This window comes from Gracilinanus agilis, chromosome 4 (genome assembly GCF_016433145.1).
Source record: "Gracilinanus agilis isolate LMUSP501 chromosome 4, AgileGrace, whole genome shotgun sequence".
In the NCBI taxonomy this organism is placed as follows: domain Eukaryota; kingdom Metazoa; phylum Chordata; class Mammalia; order Didelphimorphia; family Didelphidae; genus Gracilinanus; species Gracilinanus agilis.
The window spans coordinates 491175897-491196114 of record NC_058133.1 but is presented as its reverse complement, the minus strand read 5'-3'; the positions used below and the strand labels follow the sequence as shown (position 1 = coordinate 491196114).

General features: G+C 39.8%; 1 protein-coding gene across 1 annotated transcript in view; it reads left to right on the top strand.

The window, feature by feature from the left end:
* The window catches only part of METTL16 (methyltransferase 16, N6-methyladenosine), a 55063-nt gene that overhangs the window by 27245 nt on the left and 7600 nt on the right, over positions 1-20218 (top strand). The window contains exons 4-8 of the mRNA XM_044672977.1: positions 328-468; positions 1009-1124; positions 3809-3951; positions 15091-15160; positions 16547-16636. Of these exons, the coding sequence (XP_044528912.1) occupies positions 328-468; positions 1009-1124; positions 3809-3951; positions 15091-15160; positions 16547-16636 (560 nt within the window). The remainder of the gene's footprint in view (positions 1-327; positions 469-1008; positions 1125-3808; positions 3952-15090; positions 15161-16546; positions 16637-20218) is intronic.

Sequence of the window (20218 nt, the reverse complement as noted above, 5' to 3'; positions counted from 1 at the left end):
CCTTTGAGTTTTGAGTTTTTTCAGTCAGCTACCAAATTATTTATGGAATGCCTACTATGTGTCTTGAACTATAAGAGAATTACAAACTAAAAGATTGGGCTATAGCTATCTGGACACATGCACAATTTTGTTAAAGAAACAAAATTAATGTCTACAGATATCTAAAGAACAATACAGGACATATTTAAAGTGTCAACTTGTATAAGTGCTATAGAAGTTCAAAGAAGGAAATAATTGTCTTCAATAATTTTGTGTGTGTGTGTGTATGCACGTGATGTGCATCTGTGTGTGTGTGCATGTATGTGTGTTGAATTTTTATTTTGATAGGTACAGGAGCATCTTGCATCTATCCTTTACTTGGAGCAACTCTCAATGGCTGGTATTTCCTTGCAACAGAAGTGGATGATATGTGCTTTAATTATGCTAAGAAAAATGTGGAACAGAATAATTTATCTGATCTCATAAAAGGTATATGCCACAGAACTAATATCCTTTTATTTTATTATCATTTGGTGCACCTTGTGTGTGCCTTTGCTTTGGTTCAAAGGTTGATGGAAATGTTGGGGTTTTTTGCCAATATGCAGGCTTGAATGACTCCTACTCCTAGATTTTAACCACCCTCCTCTTTTGCCACCTAGAGAGGGCAGTGGGATATGTGAAGGAGCTTTACCTGAACCAAGCCCTGTGGCTATTTGAGCCTGCCCTCTTTTTGAGCTTCAGTGAATATTGAGCAACCACAGAGTGCATGGAACCGGGCTAGATTGAAGCATAAATCCCTAGTGATGACTGAGGTGTATTTTTCTTCCTCCTCTTCTGCCTGCTGTATGTGTTAAAGGCTGTTAATATTCTTTTCCTTTTGTTCCAGGGACCTAAAGTCTCTTTTGTATAAACTGAGGGTACTTTTTTGTAGTGTTAAACATATGATAAGTGGAGCCATTAAGCATGTTAATGAATCTATAGTGAGTTAATTGTTGCTCTATATCTTAAACATCCTGCTTTTTCTGCCAGTGGTTAAAGTACCACAGAAGACACTCCTAATGGATGCTCTTAAAGAGGAATCTGAGATCATTTATGATTTTTGCATGTGCAACCCTCCCTTTTTTGCCAACCAGTTGGAAGCCAAGGTAGAGTATCTGCTGCTCTGGAGAAACTGAATGTTTGTCTGGATTTGCCATATTGGATGGGTGGGTTAGTGGTGAGAGCAATGTCAAGCAGGTGATACATTTCAATGGGAAACATTATACAATACAAAGCTATCCCAAGATTAATTGCTGGTTAGACTAAATGTCTTGTGCACGCTAATAGACTAGCTGTGCTATTGGAAAAGAGCTGATTTTGGGGTGCTGGGAAGAGGAATCTTCTCTGGATTTGGATGTTTTTCATAGTCTTCTTGTTGCAAAGCTAAAAGATTACCATAAAAAGATTTTTGATGGCAGCCCAAAACAGCTCAAATTATTTCTATTTATTAAAAGTGCAAAAATAAAGTGAACTCTCGATGTCTACTATTTCATATTATGGTTTAAAACAAAATGTGTGTGGTGGATAGGGCGAGTAAAGAAGCAGTTCTCTTTACCTTATTGCATTATCTCAGTTGGGGAAATTTCTAATTCAGCCCCTTCCCCCCCTTCTAAAGTAATTTTCCAAACATCACCTTTGAGGATTGGCAATAAGAAGGGACACCAAAAAACCTAAACACAATTAAATTAAAAGTCCATTAATTCAGATTGTTAGGATGTGGATTAAAAGTGGATGTTGCTTATCAGATTCTTTCTTCGAAATAAATAAAATGAAATATTTGTAAAGTGTTTTGCATCGTGGCTGTCAAAAAGGCACTATTTAAATGCTAGCTACTATTAGTAATATTATTCTAGAATAGTAAATATAATAAGCTTGATAGGGTGGAAGGGAGGTGAAAGTGGTACTCGGGAACAAATTCCATATTAAATGGATAGAATATCTCACTTGCAAATTATTCTTACCAGCTAACCTGTTGGGAGTTCTGTTAGGCACCATTATAGTGTGATGGGCTAGATTATTGTACTGAGAAAAGCAAAAAATGGTATCTTAAAAAAAAAAAAATCTGTCCTTCAGACCAGCTAATCAGAATTTATCTGAAAAATTGAGGTTTTATTTATCAAAATCCAAATGAATATTAGTGATTATTTTTTTTAAAGAGTCACTGAAATGTTTCTTGAAATAGTTGATTTAGCCCATTTAAAGTGTGCTTTTTAGCAATATTGACTTAAATATCTAGAACAAAATGATTCATCTTTTCAGGCAACAATGTCAAAGGTTTTATTTAAAAATTTTTTAATACATTTAAAAAGCATTAAAGTATAATGTAATGGAGGCAACTATCAGTGGATAGAGTGTCAAGCCTGAAGATGGGAGGTCCTGGGTTCAAATCTGGTCTCAGACACTCCCTATCTGTGTGACCCTAGGCAAGTCACTTAACACTTGTCTAGCCTTTCCTGCTCTTCTGCCTTGGAACTGATACTTAGTATTGTTTCTAAGACAGAATTTTTTTTAAAGGTATATAATGTAATATTTTCTTGAAATATTAGTTGTGAATCCCCTGAAAGCTGTTGGGATTGACTTTGTATGTGGTGGATTAGTAGACTGCCTATCCCAACACTTGTTTTTAAGTGAATTCTTGTTGATTTAATTGATGATTGCCAGTTTCATTAAGTTTTTTTTTTTTTAAAATTTTAAACCCTTAACTTCTGTGTATTGACTTGAAGGTGGAAGATTGGTAAGGGTAGGCAATGGGGGTCAAGTGACTTGCCCAGGGTCACACAGCTGGGAAGTGTCTGAGGCCGGATTTGAACCTAGGACCTCCTGTCTCTAGGCCTGGCTCTCAATCCACTGAGCTACCCAGCTGCCCCTCATTAAGTATTAATGATACAATCTGAAGGCATGGTTTTCCTAGCCAAGTGATATAATGTGACTATAGTTACTTCTTTGCTCCCTTAACTAATGCCTAGATAAGAAATATTATGTAAAGTTAAATGATTTGGGTTAAAAAATAATGAAGTTAACCCAAACACATTGAACTTAATTGCCTTATCTTTGTATCCTTATGGCCCTACTATAGGGCCTTGAACAAAAGTAAGTACTTAATTAAATACTTAAAAATGAATGAACAAATGAATGAGAAGATCACTAACCATTTTATCAGGTTGATGTATCTGTTTGTGCATGTGTACCTATAAACACACATAAACTTTTTTTGTCCAGACTTAGATTTCATCTATGTAGGTTTCTCTCAGTGTGGAAGCTCCTTCTACCAATGCAAATGGACAAAAAAATTCTGTAACTTACAGAGAGAGTTGTCTGTTTCTGAGAAGTGGAAGTAGCCTGCCAATGTGTGTCAGAATTTGAACCCAGGATGGTCCCTTTAACTTCTCTAAGACATACTGCCTCTTGAGATAGATACTTCCAAATTCATCATTTTTCTTCTTTGTCTTGCTTTCTCCCACCAATATGTTAAAAAGTCATGATTTAAAGCCAAGGAGTCAGAATTAAAAACCTGTCTCAATCACATAATATCTGTGTATAACTGTATGCAAATCATTTAATCTCTCTTGGTGTTTAGAAATGCTTTCTTATCCCTAAAGTAAGGGGTTGACCTAGATACTTCTCAGCGTTCCTTAAAGCTTTGAACCAATGTAGCTATATAAGACTTAGAAAAAGACATATAAATTTAGTATAAAAATTTTAGATAGCTTGCTAATGGTGAGGAGAGCTTTGGAGCAAGAACATGCTCAAGTACCTAGTTTAGGAGTCTGAAATACTTTTTTCTCTCTAGGGAGTAAATTCTCGAAATCCTCGTAGGCCTCCCCCAAGTTCTGTAAACACTGGGGGTATCACAGAAATCATGGCAGAAGGAGGTGAATTAGAGTTTGTCAAAAGAATCATCCATGACAGTTTGCAGCTGAAGAAGAGACTAAGGTAAGCAGGTGGGGTGACCAAAAGCAGTTTCCTTTTCTTTCTCTCCTACCTGTAGTTATTGTCAGGGAGCAAATGCCTCAGTGCACTGAAAAATAACATGAATGATGAGAAGGGAGGGGACTCTTAGAATGTCTGGTGAGACTCCTCTTTGGGATGGAGGGGGGGCAGTGCTTCTGCCTTTAACCACTGATCCTACACAGTCCCACAGGGGAAAATGCCACATGATCATTTGCTGCTGACACCAGCATTGCACTGCTATGGAGCCAAACTGATTAAAATATGGCTTTTGATTAGTAAGCAGATGGACCCATTTCTTCCCCATGAGCCAAAATAGATTTGTTGCCCAGCCCTTGAAGCAATTTGTGTTCTTGGAATGGAACTCACAAACAGTGACAGATGTGAGGACATTGAGCTGTCAAGAAATTAATGAAGGGAAACTGAGATCCCTCACCAGTTTCATAGGAGAGTTAAGGAGATCCCTTTTTCTAAGCTAATTATTGCAGACAGCACACCTGTCGTTAGGCAGAGAGAAGATATTCACAAAGAACCTTTTGCCTTGCTTGGATTCTTGCCCTGCCACATGTGGTCAAAGTGACAGACAGAGCTAGGGCTCAGATGAATGGGGCTCCCATTGCCAGGGGTAGGAGAGGAAAACCCTTCCCTCATTTTGTTTTAAAATGTTGTGATGCCCTTTGTTTACATCACGTTGATTTCTATGCATAGAGCTCTTACCCTGGCCATTGAGTTTGTCCTTGTGGCAAAGACTTTGAAAGAAAAGGAAAAAGAAAGGAAAGAAAAAAGAGCCAGACTGCCCTGCCTGCCTTTAGTGTCTAGTCATTCAGGTGGGGACTTGGGTCCAGGACCTATACCAAAGCCCCACCTCTTTGAGGAAGGGAAGGAGAGACAAAGTTTTGCTCATTATAATTATACAGCATTAAATTTCATTTTCTTTTTTCTCTACTTCCATTGTTGTGGCCATTTTTTCGTATGTTATTGCTTAGTTCAGCCTGTCAACTTATGAGAGTCTTAACCTGCTTCTCCTAAATTCTTCATATTCTATTACATTCGTGTACTAAATTAGTTAAGTCATTCAAGTTTATTTAAAGCTGTTTATGTTCAGTAAGATTAGGTTCAGTTCCAAAATCCACAAATAATCTCATTTCTTTAATATGATTTCATGGCAATCCTCAAATAACATCATGGTAAATATTTCATTTAATGGCCTAGATAGTAGAAGAGAAAACTATTCAGAGGTGGATTAGAGTTGATGATGCAAGAAGAACATTAAGTAATGTTTTAATACTTGGGAGAAACCAAGTATAAGAATATCCTAAAAGGGGGAGAAATAAGATGCTTTGAAATACTATGGGAAGGCGCCAATTGTAAGGGGCAAAAGAGGGTTTTTGGTTGAATATATATATATTTTTAATTTTTAAGAACCCTTACCTTCCGTCTTGGAGTCAATACTGTGTATTGGCTCCAAGGCAAAAGAGTGGTAAGGGCTAGGCAATGGGGGTCAAGTCACTTGCCCAGGGTCACACAGCTAGAAAGTGTCTGAAGTCAGATTTGAACCTAGGACCTTCCGTCTCTAGGCCTGACTCTCAATCCACTGAGTTACCCAGCTGCCCCCTTTGGTTGAATATATTAAAAGGTTAGGTCACCAGGGAATTGAATAATTATCAGTTCCCAATTAAAGAATAACCTCAAGTCAAAATGACTTTTATGGAAGTTTATTTACAAATGAGAAGAGAAAGAGAAAGTAAGAAATTTAGAGAGGATAAGGTAAGATATGACGAACTAAATAATTCGCTTAGGTCTCTGGTGTTGTAACCCAAGCAGATCTAACTAGTCCTGAATAGGAAAAAGGACAAACCTTGAGCTGAGGCCCGAAGGTGTATGAAGCAAAAGCTTCAGTCACGGAGTCTTTTTTGAAAGGGAAGTTCCTTAAGAGAAGTTCAGGAAGATTTAGTCTTTACACACACCACGTGGAATTCCAAAGGAAAGATTTAAGAACAATCTCACCAAGATCTTGAGGTCCCAGGTCTAGTTCATGAACTAGAAGAGCCCTCAGTTCACTGAACTCTCTTTTTAAAGGGGCCTCTTTTGCATCATTTCTGGTGCCTTCCTCTTAGTTTATGTGTCCAATCACAACAGAAGCCTTTCTTAGGACTGCCTAGGAGGCAGTCAATAAATTCTGATTTGTCACTCACTCTAGCACACATGGGTTACAGACCTCCCAACTTGTGAATTAAGTGGAGATGTTTTCACCTTTGCTGATTAAATCTAAAGATGGGCAGGATAGGTTTAATCTCATTATCACACAACTGAGACTTTTCTGTTTCAGCTGCCTTGTTAGGGGCTTCTAAAGAGGCTAGAATTTCAGATCCTCAAATGATTTAAAATATCATTGGTTTCAGAGTTCCCCTCAAAGCTGCAGATCACAGCCTATCCTTGCCTGTCTACCCTGTATACTTCTTGCCAGTGTCTTCCTAGCAGTTTTCCAAAGGGCCAGAATCACTAAGTACAAAAGGAGAATGTCACTGTAGAATGCCATCAGCTCATCTCACGACTCTTGCCCCGCTCTTATCCTGTAGGCACTGGTCCTGTATAGGCTGCTGATTGTATGTACTTAGCCACCCACTCAAGTCTTATTCCAACTTTAGAAACAGATCTTTTTTTGTAATAAATGCAGAACATTAAGAATGCTGATATAGCTCTTTGAGAACAGTTGAAGGATAACAGAGATTGAATGAAAAGCAGAAATAAGTATTTGGTTGTGATTCTGGACCCCATAGCATCTTTGAAGAATTTCTTAGAGTGAATTATGTCAGATCTGGTATATGAGAAGTTGGGCATGTGTATGTTTGTGAAGCTGGCAGTTAGGTTAGTTTTTCAGTAACTTTATCTTTGTCTGCACAAGCAGAAATCAGTGATCTCTATCTGGAAGCCTAAAAACAAGGGACTCCTATGGGCCTAGAATACAAGAAGGAAAGAAGGAAAGTGGTCAAGTCAAAATGGAAGAAAAAGATGGGAAACTAAAGGGAGAGAGATCTGTATAATGGAGGGGGGAGTAGGGGAGCTCCAGCAGCAATGGCTTTATATCCCCCACACTTCCAAAGTCCTTTTATCTCAAAGAAGTACTAGGAAACCTATCAGGAAAATGGTTGGTTTTTAAAGGACTGATATGAAAACTGCCTTTCTTTTTGAACCTTAGTTGCCTTATTTGTAACAATTGTAGATATCTTCTGTTAAAAAGGAATGAGGGGTTTTGGACATATATGATCTGTTCTTCTTTGTATCTCCTATTACTACTACTATCTCCCTAGAGATCTTCCTTCTAGATATTAGAGTATGGCTGGTGTGTAGATCTTAGGGATAGTGTAGATGAAGGAGGGATCAGGTGCCCAAGGCCTAAGCCATCTGTAGTTGATGAAGGAGAAACACCCACTCCTCTCACAATAGCTATTGATTTGATCTATCCCTCTTCTCTCTCTGACAGGCTTGGTTGGTTAAGCCTGTCAGTTGCTTCCTTCTAACAGTTGACCAGGTTGGGACCTCTTGAGAGGTTAGGTAGATGGTTAACCTCTCTAGGCCCAACCTGAGGTTGGATTAGTTGTTAATAGGCTATTGATTGGCTTTGGAAATGTTGGTATCTTACTGCATATTGATTCTCCCTTCCTAAGGACTGTGATAGAATAACCACTCAGGAAAGTACTTGTTGTTAAATCACTGTATTAGCTATTGATGGGGAAAGGATTACAAGGTAATAAGTTTGGGGACTGGGAACCCTCTTGCTATTGTTTGGCTACTAAGCTAATCTTTGATCAGGACTGGAGATTGCTAGGCTGGTAGAGGCTTGAGGTCTTCACCCTCTCACTAACTCTGACCTGACCTGGCCACAGCCAAGTCAGAGAATAGGGAAGGCTATTTATGTAGATGTTGATTGATGATCTGTATATTCTCTCAGCTCTACTGCCGATAATAATGATCAATCACTAGCTCTCTCACAGTCAAGCACAGGTTACAGGTTCAGGTTTAGGCCTACCCTCTTCTTCTTCTACCACCCTTCACCTCCCTCTGTTTCAGTTCTTGCTCCAAGAGAAGTTTGCTCAAGTCCCAGTTCTGAGTTCTGAGACCCCAACTGTAGTTCTTAGGGGCTATTTATAGGGTGGGGCCAACCAACTTTTGTCCCTGGCTCACAGCACCTGGGAACATTATGAATCTCTCAACTGCCATCCCTGTAAGTCAAGGTGGTATCCCTTTTCTCCCAGATAATGATTTTAACACTTCCTTACAGAGCAATTGTAATATGAGAATCAAAATAGAAACTTTTTGAGACATACTTCATAAGGCACCTTGGATGGACTATTTTTTTGTTTTTGTTTTTATTTTAATTTTATATTTAAATTTTTTTTGTATTTTTTGTATTTTGAATATTTTCCTGTAGTTACATGTTTTATGTTCTTTCCCTCTCCCCCAACACCCCCCACCCTCGGCCAATGCACATTTCTACTGGGTTGTTTCATATATCATTGATTAAGACCCAATTCCATATTACTGATAGTTGGACTAGAGTTATTGTTTAGTGTCTACATCCCCAATAATATCCCCATCAGCCCATGTGTTCAAACAGTTGTTTTTCTTTTGTGTTTCTACTCCCACAGCCTCTGAATATGGCTGGTTTTCTTTCTCATAAGTCCCTCAGCCTTGCTCTGGATCCTTGCATTGTTGATAGTAGAGAAGTCCTTTATGTTTGATTGTACCACAGTGTATCAGCCTCTGTATACAACGTTCTCCTGAATCTGCACTCTACATCAATTCCTGGAGGTCATTCCAGTTCACATGGAATTCCTCCAATTCCTTATTCCTTTGAGCACCATAGTATTCCATCCCCAACAGATAACCACAATTTGTTCAGCCATTCCCCAATTGAAGGACATTCCCTCATTTTCCAATTTTTTGCCACTACAAAGAGCACAGCTATAAATATTTTTGTATAAGTCTTTTTCCTTATTATCTCTTTGGGGTATAAACCAAGCAGTGCTATGGCTGGATCAAAAGGTAGATAGTCTTTTAAAGCCCTTTGGGCATAGTTCCAAATTGCCATTGGATGGACTATTTGAAGGTTTACAAAATGCCGTCTTCTCAGTGGTTGAGTGAGGACAGTAGCAAGAAGGGTCCAGATTAGGAACTTGACAGAGAAATGGATTGACATCTTGGGACAGCCTCATTCTGTGAGGGTCAGGAAGGAACTAAATCTCAACGAGGAACTTGTTGATTCCACTCAACGTTTATGAGAAGTAAGTAGCAGAATTGATGGAAACTAATGTTCTCTTGACTATACTAGCCTTTATGTTCTTTTACAGTTTAGTCCTCATGGTTTGGTCAGAATTAGGTACTTGACCATAGACTTTTTACAGCGATAGTTGTATAGTTCTGGATAGAGGTGAGTGGATTTGAACCTCTCAAGTCTTGGACAAGCACTGAAATGAAATATCCCTATTTGCTTGTTTATTTATTTGTTAGGAAGTAACCATGAGCAAATTTAATAATTTTAATTTGGCTTCCTTAGAACATTGATTCATGTTAAAACAGCAATGGCAACAAACAAACAACAGAATAACACACCCAAAAATGATGGCGAAAAAGCTGCTTCTTTTTTGCCCATGACTTGAAAGGGAATGTGGTGTAGTGGTTAGTTCAGGAAGTCAGGAGGTCTGAAACACTCTTTTTTAGACATGGAGAAAGGGAGACCTGCGAACTGGAGCTGTAGCTGAATTAAAAAAAAAAAAACAACCCTTACCTTCTGTCTTAGAATTGATACTGAGTATTGGTTCCAAGGCAGGGATAAGGACTAGGCAATTGAGGTTAAGTGACTTGCCCAGGGTCACACAGTTAAAATGTCTGTAACCACATTTGAACATAGGACCTCCTGTGTCCAGATCTGGTGCTCTATTCACCGAGCCACCTAGCTGCCCCTTATAGCTGAATTCTTAATCACATACAGCTATTTCAACATTATGGAGTGATTCTAAGGACTATTTAACACTTTTTTAGTCACGATGATATTACCTTCAACAGATGAAACAGAGAAGGGCAGGTGGCGTTCATTCTCCTTCTTTAGGTACCTATTAGCATAAATTTTGTTTTTTCTTTCCCTCTTAAATTCTGATTTTTGCCTCTTATAACCTATTTGATGTGGTCAAATAATGAATTTCTCTGGGTCTGAGTTTCCTCATCTGTTAAAGTAAGGAGGTTGTATTAGATGACCTTTAGGGTCCTTCCAGCTCTGTATCTGTGATATTGGGAAATGAAATATATCCTTTTTTGAAAATTATCTTATCAGTGCACCTGACAGTCCATAAGACCTTGCTTACTTGAAAACCAAGAGCCCTTTTTTGATGCTCTTGCCAAGAACCAAATCTATTAGTCAATTCACAAACATTTGTGGAATGTTTACCGTGTGCCAGAAACTATACTAAATGCAGGGGCTAAACATTAGGAGCAAAAACAGTCTCTGCCCTCAAGGAATTTATATTCTAGTGGGGGTGACAACATATATGGGTGGAGATACCTTGGAGCAGTAGAGCCCTGGGTTTAGGAAGATCTGAGTTCAAATCTAGCCTCAGACACTCAGTAGCTATGTGACTCTGGGCATATCACTTAGCCTCAGTTTACTCATCTATAAAATGTGGATAAGAGTTGTTGTGTGGATCAAATATGATAATAATTATAAAGTGCTTAGTCTAGCATCTGGTCTGTAATAAAGGCTATATAAACATTAGCTATTATATACATATGCATACATCCAATAAGCATAATAAATAGGTTTGGGGGGGGGGGTTGGGGAAGGGAGCGGGAGAAGGCTTTCCTGAAGTCTTTCAGGCTGTCTTGATGGAAGCCATCAATGGTAAGAGGTGGAGGTGAGGAAGGGGGGAAGCCTATTTTAGGCATAGGACACCACAGGGATAGAGAGTCATGGGTGAGAACTAAACCATGGAGTGGTTAGATGTGTTAGAATACTCGAAATGGAGGGAGCCTGAATAGGAGGGGGAACCTTAGGCAGCCCTGAACTTTAGGGACAGTTGTGTGGGTTGGCTGTGCTTAGAAATATGTTTAAAAGGTGCCCCCCAAATAGAAATTAAAAGGGAAAGGTGAGGCAATATCTGCTGGATTTTATGGAATGGGGCCAGGCCGAAAGCAGGAAACAATGATCAGACTTCATTTTGGGAAAGCACTTTCGCTAATGAGTAGAAGACAGATTGGGCATAGGAGATAACTGAGAGAAGTGATGAGGCTGGGTGAGTAGAGAGAAGGGGATAGCTGCAACAGGTGTAGAGGAAGAAGTGGCAAGAGCTGGCAAGATTACTAGGCCTGGAGGTAGGAAGACATGAGTTCAAAACCAGCCTCAAGACATGTTCTAGTTATGTGACCCTGGGCAAGTCACTTAACCTCTGATTGCCTGACAAAAGGATCCTCTGGATCTACTGGAGAAGTAAATGGCAAAGTGTGCCAGTATCCTTGCCTGTTACACTCAGATATGACTGAACAACAAACATAAATGTTTGTCTATGTATATCTTTTTCCTTTTCTTTTGATCTCTCGTGCCATGGGCCTAAGAGGAGTGTTATTGGATCAAAGGGAATGCACACTTGAGTAGCTTTTTGGGCTTTGCTTTCTCTTATGTTTGTATTAATTCTTAGCTCCACCAGTAGTGTAGTAGTGGGTTTTTTTTCTCTTCACGCTTCTCATGATTATCATTTTCTGTTTTTATCAACTTTGCCAGTATGGTGGATGCGAGCTTAAAGTCGAAAGTTCAAAGTAGCTTTAATTTACATTTCTTTTATTATTAATGATTTAGAACATAACATTTTTTTTCACATTGCTGCTTAAGAGTTTGAGTTTCTTCCTTTAAAAAGTGCTTGTTTGGCTTTTTGTGGTGGCAAAAAACTGGAAAATGAGGGTATGTCCTTCAATTGGGGAATGGCTGAACGAACTGTGGTATATGCTGGTGATGGAATACTATTGCGCTCAAAGGAATAATAAACTGGAGGAATTCCATGTGAACTGGAAAGCCCTCCAGGAAGTGATGCAGAGCGAAAGGAGCAGAGCCAGAAGAACATTGTACACAGAGACCAATACACTGTGGTAAAATAGAATGTAATGGACTTCTGTACTAGCAGCCATGCAATGACCCAGGACAATTCTGAGGGATTTGTGGAAAAGATGCTACCCACATTCAGAGGAAGGATTGCAGGAGTGGAAACAGAAGAAAAACAACTGCTTGAACACATGGGTTGAGGCGGACATGATTGGGGATGTAGACTTGAAACTACCACACCAATGCAACTATCAACAATTTGGAAATAGGTCTTGATTGATGACACATGTTAAAACCAGTGGAAATACGCATCAGCCATGGGTGGGGGGGAGCTCAGGGGGTGAAGGGGGAAAGTAAGAGCATGAATTATGTAACCATGTTAACTTTTCTAAAAAATAAATATTAATAAATGTTTAAAAAAATAAATGCTTACTAAAGTTGGGAAAAAATAAAAAAAATAATAAGTGCTTGTTTGGACACAGCTGTGTGAGTAGAGGACATTAAAGCTGAAAGAGACTGTAAGTCCTCTAACTTTCCCCTCTACCCTACCACTCTTTCCTACCCCGAGTTTATGCTTGTAATTGCTGCAGTTAGTTAAAGAGTATTAATGTAAACCTGCTGTGTGCGCAGGAGAAGTAACTTCTTCCAGGAATTTTAATATCCTAATATATAATTGACTATGAAAGAGCAATATGTCACCAGATATAAACATGAGTTCATTAGGATGGGCCTCATTAATTTGGATTTTGTGACAGGGCAAACATCCATTCACAGTGTAGAAAGTATGTGAGATCCGGCAAGCAGAGTAGGATGGCTTTAGTAGAAATCTTCATGCCCACACTCAGGGAATGCTGGAAGAACTCTGAATGTTCTCTAAGACTTATGTTTTAATGAGTTATGTGGCAGGCAGTACAAGAAGAACTTATGGAAGTATGTGAGTGCTGTGTATTCTTAGGCATTCTGTACCCTTATGGCAGTTAGGTGATTTGCTGGATAAGGGCCATGGGCCTGGAGTTAGGAAGACCTGGGTTCAAATCCTGACTCAAATAGTTACTAGCTTTGTGACTGTGGGCAATTGATTTAACCTCTATCTGCCTCAATATTGTCACCTCGAAAATGGGGATAATAATAACCTCTACCTCACAGACTTAATGAAGATTAAATAAAATAACTTAAAATGCTTTGCAAACCATAAAGTGCTCTATAAATGCTAGCCATTTAGAAAACTTTTCAGAAAGGAATAACTGAAATCAGGTTATAACAGTTTCTCACAAGTCCTTTTTGTACCAAAATATTCTTTATTACAAAAACAGTCAACTTTAACCTTTTTATAAGCTGAAAAGTACCCCCCCCCCCCCAAGTTAGAATAAGAGTTAAAAGAAATTCAGGCTTTCAAGATTGTTAGCTGATCTAAGCAGTTATCTTTCTTAAACACATAAAACCTTTTTCTGCTCCTACTCTGAGGCTTTTTTATAGCTCATGACTGGATTGGGAGCCAGAAGACTTGAATTCCAATCCTGGTTTTGCTACTAATCACCTATATGACTTTGGGAGAGTCACCTAGGGTTTCCTCAGCCCCCAGTCTCTAGAAAGCTTTTCTTGCTTTTGAATTTCTTAGTTTTGTAAGCAGTTATCATTATGAAAGGAAAAATTGAAGTAGTTACTCTGGTTTCTTTCTCAGTTTTCTCCTCTGTAATATAAGGGGATTCTACTAGATGACCTTTAAAGTTCTTCCCAGCTCTAAGTCTCTAAACTTCTGCTTTTGGGCCCTCTTCTTAAATAGCTCCATTAAGGATTGCTATTTAGAAGAAAGGGTTTAACTGAGTTATTCTGAACACCTCCCTATTATTCTCTAGGTAAGAATACTGTCAATTCTTAATTTCTTCCGATTTACTCAGTTTCTTCATCCAAAGTCTTTTACCTTGCAACTTATTTTATAAGAAGTAACACCTTATTTCTTCTGGTTCTTCAAAAACTTAACAGACAAAAACACATCATGTTTTAAATCTATAAACAAAGTCATATGGATTTCTTTACAAATAGTATAGCAGTTAGTATATTTATTACTTGTACACTAGGGAGAAGCTTATCTTTATTCTATCAATGAGGGAGTTCTTTAGTTTATAAAAGAGCAAAGGGAAGCAGTTTCAACAAAAACAAATATTTATTGATTACCTTCCCTGTGCAGACCACTAAGAGAATTTCCCACAAGTTGTTAAATTACTTTTATATCAGCAGTGATGCAAATAAAAGTATTGTGCTTGCCACCAATTTAAAGGGTTAAAAGAAAATTGCATTTATTGAAAAAATTCTATATTTGTCTTTCTTTATTCTAACAATTGTCCCTTCCCCATCCTTTCGAATTTATTAGGTGTTACTTCGAGGAAAATAAATATGATAACTACTACTACCTATAGAAGTGGGGGAAGTAGGGTAGGCTTTTATTTTTTTAAATATATAGAAGCTGACATCTTGAAATGCTGAGTGAGTCTTAATGAGTTAGGAATTTCTTTGTAGATGTTGGAGTCTTTTTATATTATCATGCTTGGGGTCTTACAGTTTTTGTTGTTGTTCATTGACTTACTTTTTCTCCTCCTGAGGGAAGGGAGTGGCCCATATGCCCAACCAAGCAGTGTGATCATACTATAGTCTATTGAACATGGAGCCAATTCTTCTTGACTCTCCCTCCCCCCAAGTGGGGATATTATAAAGCTTTTTGTGCTTTTGAGTTTTGAGGCACCCATTGTTGTAAAGGAAAAAATAAAAAAAGGTCACTCTGGTTTCCTTCTTTTTTACCCAAATTGGACCTGGACCTCTCTGGGAACATCTTTCTAAGAGGCTCTTGGCTGAGCCCTTTTTTCCCTCAAGTTCTTTGGGCTTGTTTTAGGTCGTTTTTGGAGGCATTACTGAACAAGAGTTTTGTCATTGTCATTAATGCTTCCTTTTTGTTCTTTGCAGTTTTGTTTTCATGCAGGGGGAGGAGGAATTTTTTTCTTAAGAGTGAGAAAATGGTTTAAAATTACCTAATTTCTTTCTAGATGGTATAGCTGCATGCTTGGAAAGAAATGCAGTCTGGCTCCATTGAAGGAAGAGCTTCGAGTACAAGGGGTAAGCCCCAGTTTATGTGAATAATAAAGGAAACAAAGATGGTGTGGGATCCCAGAGCATGTATGACTTCAAATGATGCTTTGTGCACTGGAATTTTGAGTCGATGAAAACACATGCATGGGCAGGGGACGTGAGCAAGCCAGTGGTCATCAATGAGCCCTTTGGAGAATTAGAAGTAAAGGCACAAGTATAGCAGGCAAAGGAAACCTGGCATGAGAATGGGCTGGTTGAGGTAACTTTAGACAAGGGATTAGAAAATGCCAGTGCAAGGGAGGTGGGGTAAGGGTGGGGGTGGGGTGGGGTGGTGGAGAGACAGGTGACAGCGACATGGTCTCAGTCTGCTCAGATGGAGATGGGAATGATGCATGGTGTGTCAAGGGAAGGGATAACTTGCATGTATTGGGATATGAAAGAAGTCTTAAAGAGAGCTGTTGTAAGCCTCTTTGTTGGATGGACATAATTAGGGGGTTTAAACTCAATGGGGAGGATTCAGAAAGAGCAGTTGATAAGCTTCATGTCTCCATACATCCTTTTTCACATATGCATGCAGATAGTATGGATTTGGGAGAGTTGGTTCAGCTTACATTGTTAAGGAACCTTTCATGATTGGGGTGGGCTGGATGATGGTTTTTGTGTGGTTCCTTTCTTCAGCAGTGACAAAGTGGGAAAGAACTTGAATTAGAAAACATCAGATTTCTGCCTGGGCTTGTCAGTAAACTATGAGAATAAGAAAATGCTGTTTCCATTTCTGGCATGACTAGAATGGAAAAAATACTGATCATGCTATGTTTGAAGCAGGAATTCATTGATTGAATTTCATAGTTTGGTTTAGGAATTCTAACATTTTAACTGACTTACCTTGTAGATGGACAGTCAATGTGGGATTCTAATTTTGTTTCCTAAATTAATTCCAACAAAGGACCTGGTGGTTCTAGTGACAGTTTAAGCAGTTCATGGGACTAGAACATGACCTGATTGATTTCTGCATCTTGTTGCTGTTCTTCCTCCTGTTTCTCACCATCCCAGTGCTTCCTTGTAATCTCACAGCTTTCTTTTTTCTGATAGCATAGACCAGAGGAAGGCATATATTCATTTAGAGCCAGATATTGGTCTCTTTCCCTCTTAAAATAAACAAGACTGCTTTCCACATTCCTTGCTTGAGAGCTTGATTTAGATGATGAAGCCTAGTTCACTCTTGAGTCATTTCCATTAGTCCTGCCTCTAATGTACCTCCCTTCAAAGCCCTTTTTTAGAATTCTGTATTTGATCATCATCATTACTTAGATTAGAAAGATTAAGACACTGGAGATGACTGCTATGTTTGGCCAGTTGCCCATGGGTTTGGCTTGCTTTCTTGCCATTTGATGATATTTACTCTCTCTCCAGGTCCCCAAAGTCACGCACACTGAATTCTGTCAGGGGCGCACAATGAGATGGGCCTTGGCTTGGAGCTTTTATGATGATGTGACGGTACCTGTAAGTAGTGATCTCTTGCTTTTGCTACCTATCCTGTGATCCTAAGGCATGCTAGTCAGTCACATGTGTCTTTTAGATGGTCCTACCACTTTGAAGGAGCTTCTGAGCTGTGCTATCTCGTTTCCTGGGGACTTACCGGGGGCGGGGGTGGGGTGGGGGTTGGTTGTCGTCATAATTGAAATATTGGCCTCTTAAGACTGCATTGCCCTTTAACCTCCCTTCCCTCTCCATATTTGTACTCAGTGAAGGTCAATGTATCTTAGAAATGGAATAGGTAAACTAGCTTTTAGAAAGCAAGTTTTTAACCTTGTTAAAATTGTACATTTATAAAATTCCTTTGTTGAATGTTCCCTTATCCCTTTCCTTCTCCTTAAAGGCATTTGTGAACATATTTTGAGGGGCTTCTGGAAGATATTTAACCATATGTTGTGAATTCTTAGAGGGTAGGAAGAACCCCAGTAATACATGTATGACTAAAAAGATGGTCCTGAATTTGTTTGTGGGCCTTCACGAGTCATTCTAGTGACTCTCCTCCATCTTATTTCTCAACCCCTTGAGGATGGGGCAGATAAAGTCATTGGGAGATACGTTTCCTTCTTTTTCTTCAGAGTCCTAGCATGCTGGGGTTCCCTCATCCTTGCTTTGGCCTCTTTTCAGAGGATAAATAGAGGCCAGGGAGGAAGAACCCAAGGTTGTAGCCACATGGTTGAGTGGAGTTTTTGGAATGGGAAGAAACAGAAGGTACAAAGTGCTAGCAGTTTTTATTTTTAGTAGTATTTTATTTTTCCCTTCCTGTATTTCATCTCATTATCAAAAATATGTGGTTCATAAGATCATAGATTCAGACTGGAAGGAACACGAGAAGTAATCCAGTCCAAGTTTCTTTATTGGATAGACAAGGAAACTGAGGCCCAGAGTTGACTTGGCTAAGGTCACATACATAGCAAGCTGGGCTTTAAGCCCAAGTCTCACTTAAGACAAGGCCAGGACTCTTTGCACTGTCCTCTGAGCCACTAATGAAACAATTTCTTGCCTCCAACACTGTACCAGAACTAGAGAGACCTAATTCTGCTGCAGTGTGGAACTCAAGGTCCCCTTTTCTGCATTCATTTGTTCATTCAAACAATATTTTGTGAGTGCTTCTTGTGGCCATGATGCTCAATGCAGGACTGCTTCTTGACTTATGTCTTATTTCTTCTCTGTTGGCATGTACAGGCTGAGGTTGATGCCCTAGCTCAGTGATGGTGAACCTATGGCACGGGTGCCAAAGATGGCACACAGAGTGTTCTCCCTCCCTCCCCAGTTCATTACTAGAAAGGCATAGGGAATGAGGTATAGCTGCTCTCGTCTCCCTTTCCACTGTGCCTGATGACATTTTTTCCCATCCTCTGCCCAGCAGCCCAATAGGAGCTCATACTGAGTGAGGTGGGTGGCTCACAGGTGGCAGAGCTGGAGAGGAGCAGAGAACTTGAGCCACTCCTCTCCCTCTCTGTACATTCACTGGGGACATTCCTCATTTCACCTTTCCCTCAGTCTAGCAGCCTAAGGGGAGTGCTTCTTCCCTTCCCTTTGTGGGGTAATGGAGGGGGCATGGCACACAGGCTTTAAAAGGTTCGCCATCACACCTCTTCATTTGTGTTCAAAGTCAGCTTGGGGGGCAGCTGTGGGGGAGAACCTTTTTGCCAAGCCAACATGGGAAAGGTGCATGGGCCACATGTAGAAATGGGAATGGAGTCATTAGCAGTGGTTACTGTTACAGCCACTGGTATTTTGTGAATGCATGAATTGAAGGTCTATTTGTTGTCCAGACTCTGTGTGTGTGTGTGTGTGTGTGTGTGTGTGTGTGTGTGTGTGTGTGTGTGTGTGTGTGTNAGACTCTGTGTGTGTGTGTGTGTGTGTGTGTGTGTGTGTGTGTGTGTGTGTGTGTGTCCTCACTTTCACATGCACATCTGTGTATATAAAAAAACATTTCCTGCTTCTATTTCAGTAGCTTACCTTTGAATAGGGGGAAGGTTGCCCAAGTGGACTTTTGTTGCTCTGATTTACATAGAGAATTCATTGGTTGGTTGATGCCTCCCTCCCTCTGTCAGCCGATCAAGACCTCTTAGAACAGTATTGGTGAAGTATTGGCACACATGCAGAGCTGGCACTGGGGGAGCTGCTCCGTTCCTCTTCTTCTCAGCGCCCGAGGACATTGTTTTGTGTGCCTTGCTCCTCTGTCTAGCTGCCCAAAGCAAGCACTTCCTCTGCTCTCTGGGGTTGAAAAGGCAGCTTGAAATTGCAGTCTAGGTATGTGAACTTGAAAACCTTCGCCAATGCTGCCTTAGAACCTTCATTTTGAGACAGCGCATATGTAGCTCAAGACTTGCCCTGAAGTGGTTAAAGGCACTATTAATGCACTCCTCTCTTCCAAGTCGACCCAGCAGCTGCACTAGAGGCAAACAGCACCTGCTTCCCACATGCATTTTACTGAACCTGCTTCCCACAACCATTGGCACCTCTGTTAGAAGAGCTGATAATTAGCTCTGGCAAAGCCCATGCTAGCTCAGAGAACAGAGTCCTTCTGTCCTTTGTGTGTGTCTGTATGTTCTGTCTGTATGTGTGTGTTTCTTGAGAAATCGGTGAGATCTTAGCCCCAAAGGGTAGGTTTCAGTATCAGAAGTGGCAGCCAGGCGTCTGCCCTGCCTTGTAAGGCTCATTCAGTTTTTCACAATGAATGAATGTCATTTGCTAAAGGTTTCAAATATCTCCCATGCCAGAGCACTCATCATTCTTCTCCTGCACCCCAGTTAATACTGAGTTCCCAAGTGTTCCATTAGATGCACTTAACCTGCTGCAGGAAAAGTGGTAATTTCTGATTTGTAGTAACCCAGCAACAGTTTCTTAGTACTGGCACACTTTGTGTGCACGTGCGCGTGTGCTCGTGCATGTCAGTCATTACTTTCCCTGGGGTTGAGCTTGGTAAACAGGACTGGGATTCTGGGATTTGGTTGTGGTTGTATTGTCCTTTAGCTGCCCCACCCCCCCTTATAGTTTAGAACTGATCTAGATAGCAAGAGGAAGCCCAGAGAGAGTCACTTAAGCAGAAATATTGGCCTACTTCTTGCTTTCTTTTTTTTTTCTTAACCGTTTTAGTGTAAGCATGCAAGTTTCTATGGCAACTTCTGTTTTCACTTATCCCAGGCCTACTGACTCATTTCTGTTGATGCTGAATGTTAAGAAAATTTGATTTTTACTGCCAAGTCAAGTGCCTTTGCTAAGCCTGTAGATCCCGTTGTCTGGCTTTATCTTAGCATAGATTTATCTTAGCAACAAAAAGACGGGTCCTGATGTTGATAGAATTTTTGCAGAATCATTTCAAATGAGGGAACATATTTTAGCAACTGTTCTTTTCAGAATTTTAGCATGATGATTCTTTGTTCTATTCCTTTCATATAGTCACCCCAAGGGGAACGATTACATTTTTGTCCTTTTAGGAAGTTTGATATTTGGAGTATAAAGAGAAAAAAAAAAAACTCCTGCACCTTCATCTCCAGTATTTGACATTCTGGCTGTTGAGTTATGCATAGTTTTTTGTTTTGT